At 35.7% G+C, this 21,909-nt stretch overlaps 1 protein-coding gene across 4 annotated transcripts in view; it reads right to left on the reverse strand.

Annotated features, from left to right (window-relative positions):
• The window catches only part of LARP1B (La ribonucleoprotein 1B), a 149,496-nt gene that overhangs the window by 41,420 nt on the left and 86,167 nt on the right, over positions 1–21,909 (reverse strand). For 3 of the 4 annotated variants that reach the window (XM_049885340.1, XM_049885338.1, XM_049885337.1), the window contains one exon: positions 5,237–5,360. The exons of the other annotated variant lie outside the window; for it this stretch is intronic. In XM_049885340.1, the coding sequence (XP_049741297.1) occupies positions 5,237–5,360 (124 nt within the window). The remainder of the gene's footprint in view (positions 1–5,236; positions 5,361–21,909) is intronic. 4 annotated transcript variants of the gene reach the window in all.

A 21,909-nucleotide genomic window follows, 5' to 3' on the forward strand; every position in this document is an offset into this window, starting at 1 on the left:
CTTTCCCCCTAACATGAGGGGAACAAGGATGTCCGCTCTTGCCAATTCTATTCAACATCATATTGAGGGTCCTAGCCAGTGCAATGGAGTCTCCAGGAAACAGCTAATACACTAAGCTGCTAACTGAAAGGTTGGGGGTTCAAGTCCACCCAGAGGCACCTTGGAAGAAAGGCCTGGTATTTACTTCCAAAAAATCAGCCATTCAAAACCCTATGGAGCACAGTTCTACTTTGACACACATGGGGTCTCCAAGGGTCAGAATCAACTCAAAGGCAACTGCTAACTAGTGAAATAAGGCCAGGAAAAAAAAAAAAGGCAACAGTTAGAAAAGTAAAAAATAGAACTACCTCTATTAATAGACAACATGTCTGTCTATACAGAAAATACCAAAGAATCTACAAAAAAGCTACTAAAGCTAATAAGTGAATTTTGCAAGATTACAGGATACAAGGTCAATTATATTTCTATAAATAGCAATAAACAATTGGAAATTTTTAAATGTTTAAAGTACCAAACCCCCAAAACATAAAATATTTAGGTGCATATCAAGAAAATATGTGCAAAATACACTGAAAACTATTAAACACTGAAGAAATAACAAAAAAAGCACTTAAATGTAAAAGTATACCATGTTCCTAGATTGGAAAATTTAATACTATTAAGATGTCAATTTCCCTCAAACTAATCTGTAGATTCAACACAATTCCAATGAAAATACCAACTGGGTTTTTTGTTATAAATCAATAAGCTGCTTCTTTAATTTACATGAAAAGGCAAAGAAACAAGAATAGCCAAAACAATTTTGAAAAAGAAGAAAAGAGTTGAAGGACTCATACTACCTCACTGTAAAACTACAATCATCAAGACAGTGTGCTGTGGCCAAAGGATAAACATAAGGGTCAACTGAAGAGAATATGGAGTCCAAAAACAGACCCATACATATAGTTGAAAATCAATTGACTATATGCATGGGTCTGCGAAAAGGTAACCAATGGAGAAAGGATAGACATTTTAACAAATGGTGCTGGAAAATAAGTATCCAAGTATAACTACTGACAACACAGTTGGGTATTTGGAATGCAGGGTAGAGGTTTGGTCTGTACATATAAATGCCCCTCACTAATATAATAATGCTATTTAAAACCATGAAACTAGATGCTACTTACCTGTGGAGTTACTTAGGATAAAAAACATAAGAAATTTGAGACTGAGTCCTAAAGCACCCAAACTTTAAAGGTTGGGGCAATGCGGAAGGACTTACAAATGAGACTAGCATGAGGCAGAAGGAGAACTAAGTGTATGGTGTTCTGGAAGAAAGATGTGTTTCAAGACTGAGTAATTAATTTGATCTAATGATGATGTCAGGTAAATTAGGACTGATTTGACCCCTAGATTAAATATGGAGATCTCTGGTGACACTATCAAAAGCTGATTTGGAGTATGGGGAGCAGAGGCCTATCTGGAGTGGGTAGGGAGGATAAACAGGAAGATAGATATTGAGCACAGTAAGTATAAGCACCTTCTGTATGTTCTAACTTCTATTTTGTAATAGAATTTTTATTAGTACCTAGTAATAGAATATTCTATCAGTATCATTCTTTTATACCATTTTCCATTCTTTGCCTTATAATCTTTCTGTATACTGATGACATGTAAACATCATAGAGCTAAGTTTTTTTTTAAATCCAATCAGAAAATGTCTTAATCTGAGTTAATCTATTCAACATTTCTTGTTAGACTGATTTCTACCTTTCTAATTTGTTCTTTATTTTCTGTTCACATTTTTAAAAACTAGAGATTATAGCATGAAAGATCAATAAATGTATATAATATACATTTGTACATTTAAAGATAGAGTTGATACTCATATACCCACCAACTAGACCAATACATAAATTCCAGATACTAGCAAACCTATCTGGGAGTATATCCAGGATGCTCCTTAGAAATGAAAATGACAAGACTTCATCTTGCTTACTTGGGACCTGTCATCAGGAAAGACCAGTCGCTGAAAAAGGACATCATGTTTCGTAAAGCAGAGGGTCAGTGGAAACGAGGGAAACCCTCCACAATATGGATTAACACAATAGCTACAATAATGGGCTCAAATATATTAGCAGTTATGAAGACGGCCCAGGATCAGGCAATATTTCCTTCTGTTACACCTTAGGTCACCACGAGTCCGAGTCGACTCAATGACAACTAACAGCAAGCAATAAGCAAACCCAAGTGCAGATCTTCTAGACGGGATTTCCCCCTTTTCCCAGAAGTAAACCACTACATTGAACTTTTGTATTAAAATTCTCCTTGCTCCTGTATTCATGGTTTCTGCGAGCTATGCAAGTATCCAAGAATTTTATACTTTATACGACGGTATTACACTGAATGAACTCCTTTGTGACTAGTTTATTTTTTATTCACTGAAATTTTTGAGATTAATCCATTTTGTCACACGTAGTTTTAGTTTAGTTTGTCACGCGTAGCTTTCACTGTTGTATATTCTTCCTGTGTATGAATATATATCTTATAGTATGTTCTACTATAAATGGGCATTTTTTAGTTTTCATTAACTTTTTATTGTGGTGAAAATACATACAACAAACATACACCAGTTCAAAAACGTCAACATGTAGTTTCCATTTACTTTTTCCTATTATGAACAATGTTGCCATAGATGTTCTTGCACTTATCTCCCGGTAAACATTTGCAAGCGTGTCCCCTGAAGTGAAGCTGTTAGTTTTTAATGTGATATATCCCTGTGGCTTTAAAAGGCAAATATCAGCAAAATAATGAGGATAGCATCTCTGCATATTTATTGGCCATTTAATTTTACTCTGTCAAATTCCTGTTTATGTTTTATTTACTAATTTTTCTACCGATGTTTGCCTTTTTTCACATTGATTTTTAAGATTTTAGATTTCTGTGATACTGTTTGTTAATTTCATGCAATGCAAAATTTATCTCATTTGTGACTTTCATTTTCTCTGTTATGTGCTAAGGAGCAAAATTCTCAAACTTAACAATAAAAAAACTCAGTATTTTGACTGAATACTCTAATGGGATAACCTAAGAACATAAAGAACTTTAAAAGAAGTAATGTCCTTTAAATATTCAAAATAATAATATTATTTAATATTATTGTTATTCTGAAACTATTACACCATCCAAAATAAAACCCATTGCTGATGAGTCAATTCTGACTCATAGTGACCCTATAGGACAGAGTGGAACCGCCCCACAGGGTTTCCAAGGCTGTAATCTTTACCGGAGCTAACTGCTACATCTTTCTCCCACTGGTTTGAGCCGCTCACCTTTCGGCTAGCAGCCGAGCACATTACCCTGTTAATGTGGTAAAGAACAAAGATTTTTTTCATGTAATCAAAAAATGATACAAATATAAAATTAAAGAAGTTAAAATTAAAACCTGTAATCCCCAATTTGAACAGAAAATATCAACATGAACTCACAATGTGTTTTTCTCTTTAAAAAAATTTCCCAGTTCTTTCAATTGAAAAGGCCTAGAAACAGTGACCAACTCACTCAACAGCAACGTGAGTCCCGACAAACTTAACAAATGTGACCCCTGGCAAACAAGAAAGTTTACCAAGTTCAGTTGCATCACCACAGAGCAAGGCAATGAAAGGTGAATTTGTGACTGAAAGTCAATAAACTGATAAATGGCACAGAATAATAACTATAACAAAGTGAAACCCTTTTAATATGTTCGAGTTCATATGATAACTTAAATGCAAAAACAAACCTCATTGGTTACCAATGAAGGATGCTAGGGAACCAGCTGATAACAAAAAACCCAGCAAATAAAGGGAAAGAATTAAAGCATTTATTCTCCCTTTCCTGTAAGAACTCTATTGCAGGATAAACAGTCAATGAAGGGAAATTTCCCTTTATGAAAGTATTCTAGCTATTAAATAAAGAAGCAATGATAAAAGTAGAATGATCACCATTTTCCAACCCCTAGTGAAATCAAAGCTCTAAGCAATGATCAATGGCTGCTAACATCACAAAAAGAGAACAACCAAGTATTATCAGCATCTTGGTGGAAGTATTCAATATATGACATATTCTTGCAAAAATCTGAGCCATAATTTGATCAAGCCTCTTTATCAAGCTAACAATTTTTGGAAAATCCAGAATCAGAAAAACAGGTTTAATGAAACCGTAAGTATGCCATCTGGAGAAACTCTATGGGACAATCCAGTTTTTTCAACAAATAAACTGCAAGGAAAAATTCTTTAAAAAATAAATAGGCTTAACCTACAAACTAAAAGCAATATTAGCCTACTGCAATATTTGGATCTTATTGGATCCTGCTTTAAGAAACTTAAAAAAAAATTTTTTGAAGTGATAAATGAGGAAATCTGAATACTAGATTTTTTATATTAATGAATTATTCTTAATTTTAGATGTGATAACTGTACTGTGTTATGTGTTAAAAGACAGTCCTATCTTTTTAAAAACACAGATATATTTAGGGATGAGATAATACAAATAATATAATTGGGAGTTTGCTTCAAACTAAACCCAGTGAGAGGTAGAGGGAGTGAATGGAATTTAGGTGAAACAAAAATTGATTAAGTGTTAAAGGTAAGTAATGGGTACATGCGGTTTCATTATACAATTCTCTGTAGGTCAAAATAAAAGCGTTTTGTTTTGTTTTTCCCTTGACTTCAGGAAAGATCACGAGAAAATCAGTCATATTGTCTGAAAATGTCAGGTTCAATTTATATATCTCCCAGGTGTATTTACATTGCCACACAGCTAAAGCCTTAAAACAAACAGTGACTCCAGGTGTGTATTTTAAGGAATCAGCAAGTTTTTGAGAATTTTTAAGAGAAATAACTGCAGAAATTTAAAAATCACACCAGATATACAAAGGGCAATCAATTCTGCCTATTTTTTAAGGAAGAGGCTGGTTTTGAGCATGATCTAGTATTACAATAGTTATTTTCTAGGTCACTTTTATAATTATCTCCCTAATCATCAAAAGTAAGATGGGATTCCAATTTTGTCCTTTTACAGGAAAAGCTGTCTCACCAAATTTATGATCTGTATTTATGTCTTTAAAATTTTCTGAAGTTGAGTTTTAAAATTCTAGTATCTTACCAGATACCTAAATATTTTCCCCAAATAAAGAAAAAAGGAACCAACATTAAAAAGTTAATTTAGAACTGCTTTAATATTATTCAGACATTTACATAAAAGCAGATTTACATACCTTGCTGGGACTGTGAAGGTGCTACAGGAACTTCTTGGTTTGGCTCAAAAGGAAGTTCAGGTGTTAGGTTTTCAAATTGCTCTTTACTAATGAGATTTAGCTTCTTAAAGTTCTCAACTTCTTGCTGAAGTAGAATGGAGGAATCTAATTACTAAACTGGCTAATAGAGTAACCAACAGACAATAATTTGATACCAACCTCAAAAAATGAGTTTTTAAAACTGGGATTAACTGCAGTACATTAAAAAAAAAAAGTTCTAATTAAGAATCTAGCATTATACTATAACAATTAATATCCAGAGTCTAATAGAGGCATAAACCAAAAAAAAACCATTGACCCTAAAATATTATGAATATTTTATAATTCAAACACATTATAAGAACATACATACTAATTATTACTTGTTGAGCATTTATACTCAAGACTGTTAGGGTACTACAGAGGTTGCAAAGTAGCCTATGTTCCTTGCCCTAATTTACAAGTTAGGTGGAAGAGATATATACATAGAAACTACTAATACTAAGCAGAATATGAAAAGTTATAATATTTGGCTTAAGAATTCAGGTCATCAGGAAGGTATCACAGAAGAGAGGGGACAAAAGCAGCTCTTAAAGGATGAGAATTTAGAGAAAGGGAAAAGCAGGTAATGTGAGCAAAGATGAGAAGCTTGGAATAAACAATGTGTTTATTACAAGTAATTAAGTGAAGGAGAAATTCTGTGTAGGACCAGTGGCAAAAGGCCTGATAAATTAGAGAAAACTACTAGAAGACCTTTTAGTACCAAGCCAAGAAGTTTTTACTTTATTTTCTAGTAATAGGATTCACCTGATGAAAAGACAAATTGGATGGTCCTGGAAGCTAGCGGCAAGGAGGCTCAATAGGTCAGAGTTGTTAGCGCAAAGGAAGAAATAGACCAATTCCTGCCCCAGGGGTCTGAAGGCTCCCCTTCCTAACCATTGTTACACAGTTGCTTAGATGTTGTTGCCCTAACCTACGAGTATATGTAGATAGAGCATTGCAGATGTGAGGGCTACTTTCTACTGGAAGGAAGGTTGATGGCTGTGGTGCATGAAGGTCATATATGCCTGGACTAAACCATGGGATTAAAAAAAAAAGGTTCAAGAGATTGCTTTCACTCTACTACTTCTTGTAAGTTTTCCCCCAATAAACCCTCTATCACATTGACACCACATGGTGCTAATGTGCCCATGACCCTTGAATGAACAACACCAAAGAGTATTTAAGTAGGTAAAAAACATAACAAAAGTGTTTGTCAGATGGAACCAAATTGACTTCATCATTACAAAATAGTTGTGCCTTGCTCTCAATAGCTCCCTAACCAAAGAATCTTTTCCTTCGGTCTTCAGATATGAATAATGATTTGTCAGCCCACACCATTTAACGATCTCATTAGTCTTTTAAAATATGATCTACATTCTTTTAATGACAATACCTAAAATGATTGTTCAGCTTCTGTCTTTATACCAAAATTGTTTCCTCGGACAGAGCTGGAGAAAAGAGTAGAACAAAATTCTAACTCACCAAAAAAAAAAAAAAAGACCAGACTTACTGGTTTAACAGAAACTGGAGCAACCCCGAGAGTATGGCCCCCAGACACCCTTATAGCTCAGTACTTAAATCACTCCTGGGGTTCACCCTTTGGCCAAAGATTACCAAAACAAAAAACCAAACCCCATGCCATTGAGTCGATTCCGACTCATAGCGACCCTACAGGACAGAGGAGAACTGCCCCATAGAGTTTCCAAGGAACGCCTGGCAGATTCGAACTGCTGACCCTTTGGTTAGCAGCCATAGCACTTAACCACTACGCCACCAGGGTTTCTAGCCAAAGATTAGACAGGCCCATAAAACAAAAGAAGACTAAACGAACACACCAACCCAGGGGCAAGGATGAGAAGGCAGGAGGGGACAGGAAAGCTGGTAATGGGGAACCCAAGGTCGAGAAGGGGAGCGTGTTGACATGTCATGGGGCTGGCAACCAATGTCACAAAACAATGTGTATTAATTGTTTAATGAGAAACTAGTTTACTCTGTAAACCTTCATCTGAAGTACAATTAAAAAAAAAAAATTTTTTTTTTTAATTGTTTCCTCAAGACTTCTAAAAGCTCTTCAAGCTAAGATCAGAGTCAGTACTCACTACTCACTATGCCTTATCTTTCTATAAAGATTGCTATTAACAACTCCCATTTAAATTCAATAAGTTTTATTATATTACCACATGGCAGAGATGAATAACAAACACAGTTTTCCCCTCAAGGAAACACAAAGAGTATACTTTTTGTTTTGAATTATTAAAACTTATTCACTGAAGTATGACAATATACACTACAGAAGCTCACAAATCATAACTACACATCACATGAGTAATCAAAACAGAACATGCCTAAGCAACTACCACTCAGGGAGAGAACATACTACTACCTCCCCCGAAGGCCTCCTCATGTCCATTCCCACCACTACCTCCTCTCTTCTCCCCAAAGATAATCGCTATGTTGACTTCAACACCACTGATTGATTTTGCCCATTTTTGAACCTTATTTTAAAAAATGGAACCATAATGTATTGCTTCTTTCATGCAAAGTTATGTCTGTGAGGTACATCCATGTAGTTGTGTGTAACTGCAGTTTATGGCTCCATAGCGGGATCAGCAAACTACGCCCCCAAAGACCAAAGCCTATTTTTGTAAATAGTTTTACTGGAACGCAGCCACACCCGCTCTTTCCATATTGCCTATAGCTGCTTCCCTGTTGAGTACAGTCTTGTGCTGCATAACATCTGTTCGGGCAAGGTCCATCTGCATATACAAATGTGTTCCCATAATGTTATAACAGAGTATTTAAGTAGGTAAAAAACATAACAAAAGTATTTTGTCACATGGAACCAAAGTGACTTCATCATTACAAAATAGTCGTGCCTTGCTCTCAAGAGCTCCCTAACCAAAGAATCTTTTCCTTTGGTCTTCAGATATGAATAATGATTTGTCAGCCCACACCATTCAACAATCTCATTAGTCTTTTAAAATATGATCTACATTCTTTTAATGACAATACCTAAAATGATTATTCAGCTTCTGTCTTTATACCAAAATCGTTTCCTGATCAGAAGACAGAACATTGAGATGCGGGGCTTAACTGAACATAGTGCAACAGCTTCCCACACACAACAGGTTTATTACATATCTCTTGCATACAAAGGGATTCTGCTGCCAGGTGTATTTAACTCAAATTTTTAACACAATAGGCTTTATGGCAGACCGTTCTTAAGCACAAGGTGTCCGTAAGTCTGACATTCATAACAAGGGTACTGCCTATAACATGGTGTTTGCAAAATGTCCAAATCACAGAGGGTCCTGTTTCACAAAATGTATTATGGATGTTAAGCGATGCGTGACTGCAGTTGCAACAGAGAATGCACGGCCCACAAAGCTTAAAATATTTACTATTTAGCACTTTACAAAAGAGCCACAATTTTTTCTTATTGTGCTTTAAGTGAAAGTTTACAGTTCAAGTTACTTTCTCATATAAAAATTTATACACACATTGTTATGTGACCCTAGTTGCTGTCCCTATAATGTGACAGCATACTCCTCCTTTCCACCCTGTATTTCCTGTGTCCATTCAACCAGCTCCTGTCCCTCTCTGTCTTCTCATCTTGCCTCTGGACAGGAGCTGCCCATTTAGTCTCATGTATCTACTTCAGCTAAGAAGCACTATCTTCACAAGCATCACTTTGTCTTAGAGTCCAGTCTAATCTTTGTCTGAAGAGTTGGCTTCGGGAATGGTTTCAGTTCTGGGCTAACAGAGTCCAGGGGCCATGTCTTCTGGGGTCCCTCCAGTCTCAGTCAGACCATTAAGTCTGGTCCTTTTAGTAGAATTTGGGTTCTGCACCCCACTTTTCTCCTGCTCCATCAGGGACGCTCTGTTGTGTTCCTCATCAGGGCAGTCATTTGTGGATAAATGCAACTGGGATGATCTTAAAGGTGTTACGCTGAGTGAAAAATGCTATCTCAAAAGGTCACATACTGTATGGTTTCATACATTTATAGAACATTCTCAAAATGGCAAAGTTCTACACGCGGAGAACAGATTAGTGGTTGCCAGGGGGTGGGGGTAATGCAGGGAGGCTAGTGGGGTAGCACTAGGGAGTTTTGTGGTGATTGTGGTGGTGGTTACATAAATCTAACTGTGATAAAATGACACAGAACTATGAGAACATATTTATAATAAAAAATGTCAGTTTTCTGGTTTTGCCATCTTATTACAGTTAAGATGTAATCTTTGGAGGGAACTGGGTAAAGATATCCAGGACTCTGTATTATTTTTACAACTTCCTGTGAATCTATAATTATTTAAAAAAAAATTTTTTTTTTTTTAATTAACCATTCTGGTACGTGTGTGTGCTATCTCACTGTGATTTTAATTTCCATCTTTGTGAATGCTAATAAGACTGAAAATCTTTCCTATACTTGTTGATTTGAAAAGCTCCTTTTGTGAGGTGCCTTTCAATTCTATTGCTCATTTTTCTACAGGCTTCTCTTGTTGATTTGCAAGAGTTCTTTATAAAATGTTATAAATATCTTATTCCATTCTGTTAACTTGCCTTTTCACTCTCTTAATGGTGTTTTTAGATACAAAGAAGTTCTTCATCAAATATAATGCATTTAATAAATATTTTCCTACTGAAATATCATTGGCATATTATGTTATCATCTAGAAGTTTCATTATTTTGCCTTTCGCATTTAGATCTACAATCCGTCTAGGATTGATTTTTTTGCATATGGTGTAAGGGTCTAAAAAGAATACATATTCTGCAGTTGTGGAATGTAGTGCTTCACTTATGTCAATTAGGCCAAGTTTCTTAATTTTGTTGTTTATATCTTCCATATCCTTACCGATGTTCTGGTCTACTTAGTCCATCAGATGATACGATATGCCAAACTCTCCCACTATGATTATGAATTTGCCTATTTCTATGTCAATTTTTCCCTTATGTATTTTAAGGATATATTATTAGATGCATACAAATTTAGAACTATTATATCTTCCAAGGCAACTAAATCTTTGATGTTTATGAAATGTTCCTCTTTTATATCTTGGATAATTCTTTTTGCCTTAAAAATCTACTTTGACTATCAATATAATTACACAAGCTTTGTTGTATTCAGTGAATATTCATTCAAATTTACACATGTATTTACCCTTTCCATTACTCTTTGTTCATTCTTATATCTCCATCTTCTTTCTGGAATCATTTTCATCTGCCTGAAAAACTCCATTTAGTATTTTCTTTAAGGAGAATCTGCTGAAAATAATTTTTCTATGTTTTTGTTTGAAAATGTTTTATCTTCATTTTTTAACAGCTTTACTTATATAATTTACATACCTTAAAATTCACCTATTTTGACCACACCTACCATGGCCTGCACTGAGGCGGAGTCCAGTACAACTAGATGGTGCCTGGCTACCACCACTGACTGCTCTGACAGGGATCACAATATAAGGTCCCAGACAGAGCTGGAGAAAAATGCACAACAAAATTATAACTCAAAAAGAATGACCAGACTTGCTGGCCTGACAGAGACTGGAGAAACCCTAAGAGTATGGCCCCCAGACAACCTCTCAGCTCAGTAATGAGGTCATTCCTGAGGTTCACCCTTCAGCCAAAGACTGAACAGTTCCATGGAACAAAACAAGACTAATGGGGTACACTAGCCCTGGGGCAGGGACTGGAAGGCAGGAAAGAACAGGAACGCTGGGTTGAGAAGGGAGAGTGTACACATGTGGGGTTGTGAACCAATGTCATACAACAATGTGTGTACCAACTGTTTGATGAGGAACTAGTTTGCTCTGCAAACCTTCATCTAAGGTTCAATTTAAAAAAAAAAACACCTATTTTAAGTGTACATTTCAATGATTTGTTTACCTTTATTCTTGAAGGCTATTTTCCCTTTTTTTCAGTAATACATCATGATGGTATAATTTCATTGTCTTCTGGCCTCCATTGTTTCTGCTAAGAAGTTAGTTGAAAGTCTTACTACTGAGCCTTTGAAAGTAATCTGTTCTTTTCCTCTGGCTTTTGTTACTAGTTTTTAGCAGTGATGGTTTTGATATGGTTTTCTTTGTATTTATCTTCTTTGGAGTTCTTAGGGATACTTGAATTTGTCCCTTTTAGTCTTTCATCAGTTTTGGTAAACTCTCAGCCCTAATTTCTTTAAATATTAACTCTGCCTTATTCTCTCTCTCCTCCTTTCTAAGACTCCAATTACATGTATGTTAGACCTTTCAACTATACCTCTTACGTTTCCTACACTCTTTTCTGTATTTTCCATCTTTTTGTATAGCTGTGATTCACTCTGGATTTTTCTTTTGCTCCTTCTTCCAGTTCAGTAATTCTCTATTCAGCTGTGCTAACTGCTAGTCAGCCCATCCACTGCACAAAATTATTGTATTTTTCAGTTCTAGAATTTCAACTGGATTATTTCTAACAGTTTCTAGTTTTCTGCTGAAATTCTCCATCTTATGTTTTGGTTTTCTTTTTAACACATTTTATAGTTATTTTAAAGTCTGTCTGATAACTATTATCTGAATCCCTGTGGGTCTGTTTCTATTTTTTTTTTTTTCCTATCACATCATCTCTTCTTCTTGTATGCCTCATTAGTTTTTCAGGGCCAGATGTTATTACTAAAAATTTGAGGCCTAGGATGTTATTTTCCACCAGAAAAGATTTGTCTTTGCTTCAGGCAAGTGGCTAGTGGCATTAGCATGTTGATCCAATAAGAGATTAAAACAATTAAAAGCTTGGCATTAATACCTACTGAGAGCAGGTCTTTTCCAGTTGGCGCTAATTTCTAGGATGTAGATCTACAGTGTTCCACACCAAAACCTGAAAGTTTTACTGAAGGCCTCCCTCTGTTTGAGTCCTGAACTCCAATTTTAATCCCCCTAGACATATGAGTTTTCTTTTAAAGCTCTACTTAGCTTCTCAGCTACTTTTTCTGAAACTGGCAGATGCCTCTAGGGGAAATACAGGCCCAAATACAGGCCTTATTTCTCTAGGCTTCCTTTTTCTTCCAGGTGTTGACCACATAATTCTTTACTGTCTTCTTAGCTATAATGTGCTTTAACACAGACTTTTTTACTTGCCTAATTTTCTGGTTGTTCTCAGCAGAAAGGCTGATCTAAATTACCTAGTCTACCACTACTGGATGTACAACCAAAGTCTTTTTTTTTACTTCTACTTTGTACTATTCTAAAAGGACTCAAAGAGACTTAATAATCTAGTAAACAAAAAGAACTTGTAAAGAAATTAATAACAAATTAGTTCAAGAGATAAAAATAGGTACGCATGAGTAACAGTGGTAGGAGGGTGATTTTTCTGGAGTAGATGGCTAGAAAAGCATATATTAAAAAAAAAAAAAAATTGCCAGAAAGTAGTAACCTAACTTGATTTTCCAATCTGAAAGATAAAAAGGAGTCTGGCAAGTAAACAATATGGAAAGATACTGTAGGCAGATGAAACAGCATGTGCAACATGAAAGCATAAATCGATAACTTGCTATTTACAGACCATGAATTTTAAAGCAGCGGCACACTGAAGGTAGACAGATACATAACAACCAAATCACGAATTCTTGTTTGCCAAGGAATTTTATTAAATACCATTGAGAATAGGAAGATGGTCAGATTTACATTTTAGAAAAACTAAGGAATTAGCATTCTTTTCCTTGGCATTCCTCATTTTGAAAATGATATAAGTCTGAAACTGTCAGTGGCCATCACTGTTGCCAGATGGAGAAAAGCTGACTGAATATGAAGCTAACACAGAGATAAGTACTCCCAAAGATGGCAGGAGAATAAGGAAAATCATTCTTGGAAGCCTTAGATGAAGTTTTGACTGAAAGTAAGCACTGCTTCATGGATTTCCAGTAATAAATCCCCTTAATTGCTAGAAATAGAAAGGAAGAAGGAGGAAAGATTACTTTGAGAAGAGGAAAACTACAAAGAGAATGACCTAGAGCCAAGAACCTATTGCACAAATACCATTGAGAAATTATGCAAACCAGAACTATTACATTGCAATAGAAATGCATAGGAAAAAAAACCTGAAAGGTCCCAGTGGCAAAATCCATGCTGTAAGTCAGAAAAAGTTAATGGGGATTCCCAAGGCATCCAACCAAGATAAGAAAGATAGGAAACAGGTTTGGGGTGGATTTCCTTTTACTTTATTTTAAAGGAGAAACAGAATATAAATGAGATTTCTATGCAACATCAGACAGGCAAATGGAAAGCTAACAGGCCACTGATTATATACTTCTGAAGTCCCACAAAGACAAGAGGAAGCATTAGTATATAATTAATGATAAAAAATCTGTGAGATGCAAAATGGTGGAGTAAGAAGTTCAAAGTAACAATTGAACTGGAAAGAACAACTGAAATCAACTATTTTGAAACTCTGGAACCTAATCAGACACTTACAACCACCAACAGAGCACCTGATGAAGGAAGGTGTTGCTGATCTTTTGTAGGTGAGCCACTTGTGGCAACTGGCAACCATCCTCCATTTCTCACCATGGTTGTGGTGGTGGGAATGGTGGCCCTCATTCCTAAAATGGCTGGCTGGTACCAGGACAAGCAGTGGAGACGTTGTCCTCCAAAGATTTGGGGTTGTACATTTGAGTTTGTCTAGTGGTGCCCTAAAAGTCTGGTCCAGATGATTGCTGCAGTTTCAGCCCTCTCAGCAGCAGTGGCTTCTCCTGGAGCGGCAGCAGCTTAAATAGCTAGTGTGCCATTATATTTACTTATTTATTTAGGTGAAATCTTTCAGATCACTGGCTGACTGCAAAGATAATGAAACAGAAACTTCAGTGACCACACACACTGTAATACATACTCTGCAAAACTGGTTAAGAAAAGTCACTAAACAAATGACTGCAGCCTTAATCAAGTAGCAGCATCAATTCCTGAGAAATGACAGAATCAGATTTTCAGAGCTATCATACTAAAATACCCAGAATGTCCAGTTTTCAACAAAAATTTACAAAACATACAAAGAAACAAGAAAGTATGGCCCATTCACAGGAAAAAAAGAATGTAATAGAAACCATCCCTGAGGAAGCCCAACATTGTAGTTACTAGTCAAACACATTAAATCAATCGTCTTAAATATGTTCCATGAGCTAAAGGAAACCATGTACAAAGAACTAAGGGAAACCAGGAAAATGATGCATGAACGAAATTAGAATATCAATAAAGACATACAAATTATAAAAAAGAATCAAATAGAAATTCTGTAGCTCAAAGGTACATTAACTGAAATGAAAAATTCACTATAGGGGTTTAACAGAAGATCAGAGCAGACAGCGAAAGCAGTGAACTTGAGATGAGACATTGAAATTACTGAGTCTGAGAAGCACAAATTAAAAGAATGAAGAAAAATAAATATTATCTGATGGACCTATTGGACATCATTAAGCACAGGAAAGAGAGAGAGAGAAAGCAGGAAAAAATACTTGAAGAAATAATGGCCAACAGCTTCCTAAATTTGACAAAAGAAATGGACATACATAATCAAGAGGCTCAAGGAACTCCAAGAAGAATAAACTCAAAGAGATCTACACTGAGACACATTATAATGAGATTGTCAAAAACCAAAGACAAAGAGAAAATCTTAAAAGTTGCAAGAGAGAAGTGAATCTTAAAGGAATCTCAATAAAATTAATAGCTGATACCTCATCACAAACCATGGGTTGAGAACACTGTAAGATGACACAATTAAAATGCTGAAAGAAAAAAACAATGCAAAAAAAACTATCAACCAAGAATTCTTATCTAGCAAAACTATCCTTCAAGAATGAAGGAGACATTAAGACATTCCTAGATGAACAAAAGTTGAGGGAATTCATTACCAGTAGACTTTCCCTACAAGAAGTGCTAAAGGTAGTCCTTCAGACTGAAGTGAAAAGACATCAGATAATAACTCAATGCCATAAAAAGAAAAAAAAAGAACACTGAGGAAGGTAACTACTCACATAAATACAAATGCCAATATTATTGTACTTTTGGTTTGTAACTCCTCTTTTTTTACACATGACTTAAAACCAAGTGCATAAAACAACAACTGTAAATCTATGTTAACAGGAAAACAATGTATAAAAATGTAATCTGTGACAAGAATATAAAGGGGGAGGGACAGAGATATATAGAGCATAGTGTATGTATACTATTGTAACTAAATTGGTATTATTTAATCTAGGTTATTATATATTTGTTAATTCTAACCCCCAAAGTAACCAATAAGAAAATTTAAAAAATATGTATAGAAAAATAAAAAAGGGGATCAAAATGGTACATTACAAAAATTCGACTAAACACAAAAAAACTGAGTAATGTTAACTGTACATGTGAAGACTGCTGAAATGGCAAATGCTTTGTTACATATAAATTTACCAAGATAAAAAATAAATGACTGAAATGGCATAAAATTAAAGAATAATGAAGAAACTAAAAAACGAACATATATAATACATACAAAAAACAAACCAAAATAAATACTGCCTTATGAGTAATTACTTTAAATGCCAACAGACTAAACTCTCATATTAAAAGTCAAAGGGTAAAAATCAGAAGCATTCTATATGCTGTATATCAGATACTGACTTTAAAAAAACAAGGACACAAAGAGGTTAAAAGTAAAAGGATGAAAAAAGACATTCTATGCAAACATTAACCAAAAGAAAGCTACAGCAGTTATCATCAGACAAAAATAGACTTTAAATCAAAACAAGTAACAAGAGGCAAAAACAAAAAACCCTGTTGCTGTCAAGTCAATTCTGACTCATAGCATTCATAGTATAGAACTGCCCCATAGGGTTTCCAAGGCTGTAATCTTAATGGAAGCAGACTGCTACATCTTTCTCCCACAGAGCAGTTGGTGAGTTTGAGCCGTTGACGTTTCGTTTAGCAGGCAAGCACTTAACCACTGAGCCAAGGAGGACATTATACATTGATAAAAGTTTCCATGCAGCAAGAAGATATAATAAACATGTATGCACCTAACACCAGAACCACAAAATATATGCAGAAAAAATTGACAGAATGAAAGAGACAAATAGATAGTTCCACAATAATAGAGGCTTTAATACTCCATTTTGAATAATCGACAGAATAATCAGACCCACCCCCCAAAAAAAAAAAACCGTAAAAAAATGAAAAACACTATAAACCAATTACACCTAACACATATACAGAATACTCCACACAACAGCAGCACAATACACATTCTTCTCAGGTACGCGTGGAACATTCTCCAGGACAGACCATATGTCCCACAACAACTCTTAATAAATTTAAAGATTGAAATCATAAAAGTACCTTTCCTAATCACAATAGAATAAAACTGAGTATCAATAAAAGAAACAAAACTGGAAATTCACAAATATGTAGAAATTAAACAACATACTCTTAAACAACCAATGGGTCAAAGAACAAATCAAAAGGGAAATCAGAAAACACTTATGAGTCAAATGAAAATGAAAACGCAACATACCAAAACTTATGGGATGCAGCAAAGGCAGCAATCAGAAAAATATTTATAGCGGAAAATACTTGCATTAAAAAAGAAGACAGATCTCAAATCAATAACCTAACTATACAACTTAAGAAACTACAAAAAGAAGTCCAAGGTTACCAAAATCAGAGTAGAAATACGGAATAGAAAGACAATACAGAATCAATGAAGCCAGAAGCTGGCTCTTTGAAAAGGTCAAAAAAATTGACAAATCTTTAGCTAACTAACAAAAAAAGAAACTCACTCAAATCAGAAGTGAAAGTGAGGACACTGTAACTGATCCTACAAGATGGGAGAATGGAACTATACATCAACAAATTAGATAACTTTGATGAAAAGGACAAACTCCTAGAAATGCACAAACCACTTAAATTAACTCAAGAAGAAAATCTCAACAGATCCACAACAAATAGAGATTGCATCAGTAATCAAAAACTACCCAACAAAAAAAGTCTTGAGCTAGAAGCTTCACTGGAGAATTCTACCATACATCTAAAGAAGAATGACACCAATCATTTTACATATATATATATAATTTCCATTGTGCATTGAGTGAAAGTTTAAAAATCAAGTCAGTCTCTCACACAAAAACCCATATACACCTTGCTACACACTCCCAATTACTCTCCCCCTAATGAGACAACCCACTCTCTCCCTCCACTCTCTCTTTTCATGTCCAATTCACCAGCTTCTAACCCCCTGCACCCTCTCATCTCCCCTCCAGACAGGAGATGCCAACATAGTCTCAAGCGTTCACCTGATCCAAGAAGCTCACTCCTCACCAGCATCCCTCTCCAACCCATTGTCCAGTCCAATCCATGTCTGAAGAGTTGGCTTCAGGAATGGTTCCTGTCCTGGGCCACAGAAGGTTTGGGGACCATGACCGCCAGGATTCTTCCAGCCTTAGTTGGACCATTAAGTCTGGTCTTTTTATGAGAATTTAGGGTCTGCATCCCACTGTTCTCCTGGTCCCTCAGGGGTTCGCTTTTGTGTTCGCTGTCAGGGCAGTCATCGGTCGTGGCTAGGCACCATCTAGTTCTTCTGGTCTCAGGACGATGTACTCTCTGGTTCATGTAGCCCCTTCTGTCTCTTGGGCTCATAATTACCTTACGAGCTTGGTGTTCTTCATTCTCCTTTGATCCAGTTGGGTTGAGGCTCATTGATGCATCCTAGATGGCCACTTCCTAGCATTTAAGACCCTAGACGCCACACTTCAAAGTGGGATGCAGAATGTTTTCTTAATAGATTTTATTTTGCAAATTGACTTAGATGTCCCCTGAAGCCCTAGTCCCCAAACCCCTGCCCCTGCTTTGCTGAACTTTGAAGCATTCAGTTTATTCAGGAAACTGATTTTGGTTTAGTCCAGCTGTGTTGACCTCCCCTGTACTGAGTATTGTCCTTCCCTTCACCTGAAGTAGTAGTAGTAGTAGTAGTATCTTATCTACTATTTAATCAGTAAATAACCCTCTCCTACCCTCCCTCCCTCGCCCCTCTCGTAACCACAAAAGAATCTGTTCTTCTCGGTTTAAACTATTTCTCAAGATCTTATAATAGTGGTCTTATACAATATTTGTCCTTTTGCAACTGACTAATTTCACTCAGCATAATGCCTTCCAGGTTCCTCCATGTTATGAAATGTTTCACAGATTCCTCACTGGTCTTTATCGATGCGTAGTATTCCATTGTGTGAATATACCATAATTTATTTATCCATTCACCCGTTCAAGGACAAGTTGGTTGCTTACATCTTTTTGCTATTGTATACAGTGCTGCAATAAACATGGGTGTGCATATATCTGTTCGTGTAAAGGCTCTTATTTCTCTAGGATATATTCCAAGGAGTGGGATTGCTGGATTGTAAGGTAGTTCTATTTCTAGCTTTTTAAGGAAATGCCAAATCGATTTCCAAAGTGCTTGTACCATTTTACATTCCCACCAGCAGTGTATAAGTGTTCCAATCTCTCCACAGCCTCTCCAACATTTATTATTTTGTGTTTTTTGGATTAATGCCAGCCTTGTTGGAGTGAGAAGAAATCTCATCGTAGTTTTAATTTACATTTCTCTAATGGCTAATGATTGAGAGCATTTCCTCATGTATCCGTTAGCTGCCTCGATGTCTTCTTTAGTAAAGTGCCTGATCAGATCCTTTGCCCAATTTTTAATTGGGTTGTTTGTCTTTTTGTGGTTGAGTTTTGTCATTTTTAGTAATGTTTTGTATTCTGTTTATGCCTTCTATTAGCGGTCCTAACATTGTCCCTATTTTTTCTTCCATAATCTTTATTGTTTTAGACTTTATGTTTAGATCTTTGATCCATTTGGAGCTAGATTTTGTGCATGATGTGACGTATGGGTCCTGTTTCATTTTTTTTGCAGATGGATATCCAGTTATGCCAACACCATCTGTTAAAAAGATTCTTTTTTTTACCCAATTAACTGACAGTGGGCCTTTGTCAAATATCAGCTGCTCATATGTGGTTGGATTTATATCTGAGTTCCCAATTCTGTTCTATTGGTCTATGGGTCTGTTGTTCTACCAGTACCAGGCTGTTTTGACTACTGTGGCTGTATAATACGTTCTAAAATCAGGCAGAGTGAGGCCTCCGACTTTGTTCTTCTTTTTCAGTAATGCTTTACTTATCCAGTGCTTCTTTCCCTCCCATATGAAGTTGGTAATTTGTTTCTCCATCATATTAAAAAATGTAGTTGGAATTTGGGTTGGAAATGCATTGTATATATAAATGGCTTTTGGTAGAACAGACATTTTTATAATGTTAAGTCTTCCTATCCATGAGCAAGGTATGTTTTTCCACTCATGTAGGTCGCTTTTAGTTTCTAGCAGTAGTACCTTGTAGTTTTCTTTGTATAGGTCTTTTACATCTTTGGTAATATTTATTCCTAAGTATTTTATCTTCTTGGGGGCTACTGTGAATGGTATTGATTTGGGAACCTCTTAAATGTTCTTTTTGTTGATGTGGAAGAACCCAACTGATTTTTTGTATTTTTATCTTGTAACCTGAAACTCTGCTAAACTCTTCTATTAGTTTTAGTAGTTTTCTTGAGGATTCCTTAGGGTTTTCTGCAAATAGAGATACTTTTACTTCTCCCTTGCCAATCCGGATGCCCTTTATTTCTTTGTCTAGCCTAATTGCTCTGGCTAGGACTTCCAGTAAAATGTCCAATAAGAGCGGTGATAAAAGGCATCCTTGTCTGGTTCCCGTTCTCAAGGGAAATGCTTTCAGACTCTCTCCATTTAGAATGATGTTGGCTGTTGGCTTTGTATAGATGCCCTTTATTATGTTGAGGAATTTTCCTTCTATTCCTATTTTGCTGAGAGTTTTTATCGTGAATGGGTGTTGGACTTTGTCAAGTGCCTTTTCTGCATCAATTGATAAGATCATGTGGTTTTTGTCTTTTATTTATAATATGGTAGATTATATTAATTGTTTTTCTAGGATTGAACCAACCTTGCATACTTGGTATGAATCCCACTTGGTCGTGGTGGATTATTTTTTCGATATGTTGTTGAATTCTATTGGCTAGAATTTTGTTGAGGATTTTTGCATCTAAGTTCATGGGGGATATAGGTCTGTAATTTTCTTTTTTTGTGGTGTCTTTACCTGGTTTTGGTATCAGGGATATGCTGGCTTCATAGAATGAGTTACGTAGTATTCCATCCTTTTCTATGCTTTGAAGTACCTTTAGTAGTAGTGGTGTTAAATCTTCTCTGAAAGCTTGGTAGAACTCTGCACTGAAGCCGTCCGGGCTAGGGCTTTTTTTTGTTGGAAGGTTTTTGATTACCTTTTCAATATCTTTTTTTGTTATGGGTCTATTTAGTTGTACTACTTCTGATTGTGTTAGTGTGGGTAGGTAGTGTGTTTCTAAGAATTCAACCATTTCTTCTAGGTTTTCAAATTTGTTAGAGTACAATTTTTCTTAGTAATCTGCTAGGATTCTTTTAATTTCAGTTGGGTCTGTTGTGATGTGGCCCATCTCATTTCTTATTCGGGTTGTTTCCTTTCCTGTATTTCTTTAGTCAGTCTGGCCAATGGTTTATCAATTTTGTTAATTTTTTCCAAGAACCAGCTTTTGGCTTTGTTAATTCTTTCAATTGTTTTTCTGTTCTCTAATTCATTTAATTCTGCTCTAATTTTTATTATTTGTTCTCGTCTGCTGCCTGATGGATTCTTTTGTTGCTTGCTTTCTATTTGTTCAAGTTGTAGGGACAGTTCTCTGATTTTGGCTCTTTCTTCTTTATGTATGTGTGCATTTATCAATATAAATTGACCTCTGAGCACTGCTTTTGCTGTGTCCCAGAGGTTTTGATAGGAAGTATTTTCAGTCTCGCTGCATTCTATGAAATTCTTTATTCCATCCTTAATGTCTTCTATACCCCAATCTTTTTTGAGCAGGGTATTGTTCAGTTTCCAAGTATTTGATTTCTTTTCCCTGATTTTTCTTTTACTGATTTCTACTTTTATGGCCTTATGCTCTGAGAAGATCCTTTGTAATATTTCGATGTTATGGATTCTTCAAAGGTTTGTTTTATGACCTAATACGTGCTCTATTCTAGAGAATGTTCCATGTGCACTAGAAAAAAAAGTATACTTTGCAGCTGTTGGGTGGAGTGTTCTGTATAAGTCTACGAGGTCAAGTTGGTTGATTATAGCAGATGGATCTTCCGTGTCTCTATTGAGCTTGTTACGGGAAGTCCTATCCTTCACCGAAAGTGGTGTGTTGAAGTCTCCTACTATGATTGTGGAGGTCTCTATCACACTTTTCAATTCTGTGTTAAAGTTTGTTTTATGTATCTTGCAGCCCTGTCACTGGGTGCATAAATATTTAATATGGTTATATCTTTCTGGTAAATTGTCCCTTTAATCATTATGTAGTGTCCTTTATCCTTTGTGGTGGATTTAATTTTAAAGTCTATTTTGTCAGAAATTAATATTGCCATTCCTGCTCTTTTTTGATTCTTGTTTGCTTGATATATTTTTTTTTCCACCCTTTGAGTTTTAGTTTTTTTTGTGTGTCTAAGTCTAAAGTGTATCTCCTGTAGGCAGCATATAGACAGATCGTGTTTTTTTA

This window comes from Elephas maximus, chromosome 5, assembly GCF_024166365.1.
Source record: "Elephas maximus indicus isolate mEleMax1 chromosome 5, mEleMax1 primary haplotype, whole genome shotgun sequence".
Taxonomy (NCBI): domain Eukaryota; kingdom Metazoa; phylum Chordata; class Mammalia; order Proboscidea; family Elephantidae; genus Elephas; species Elephas maximus.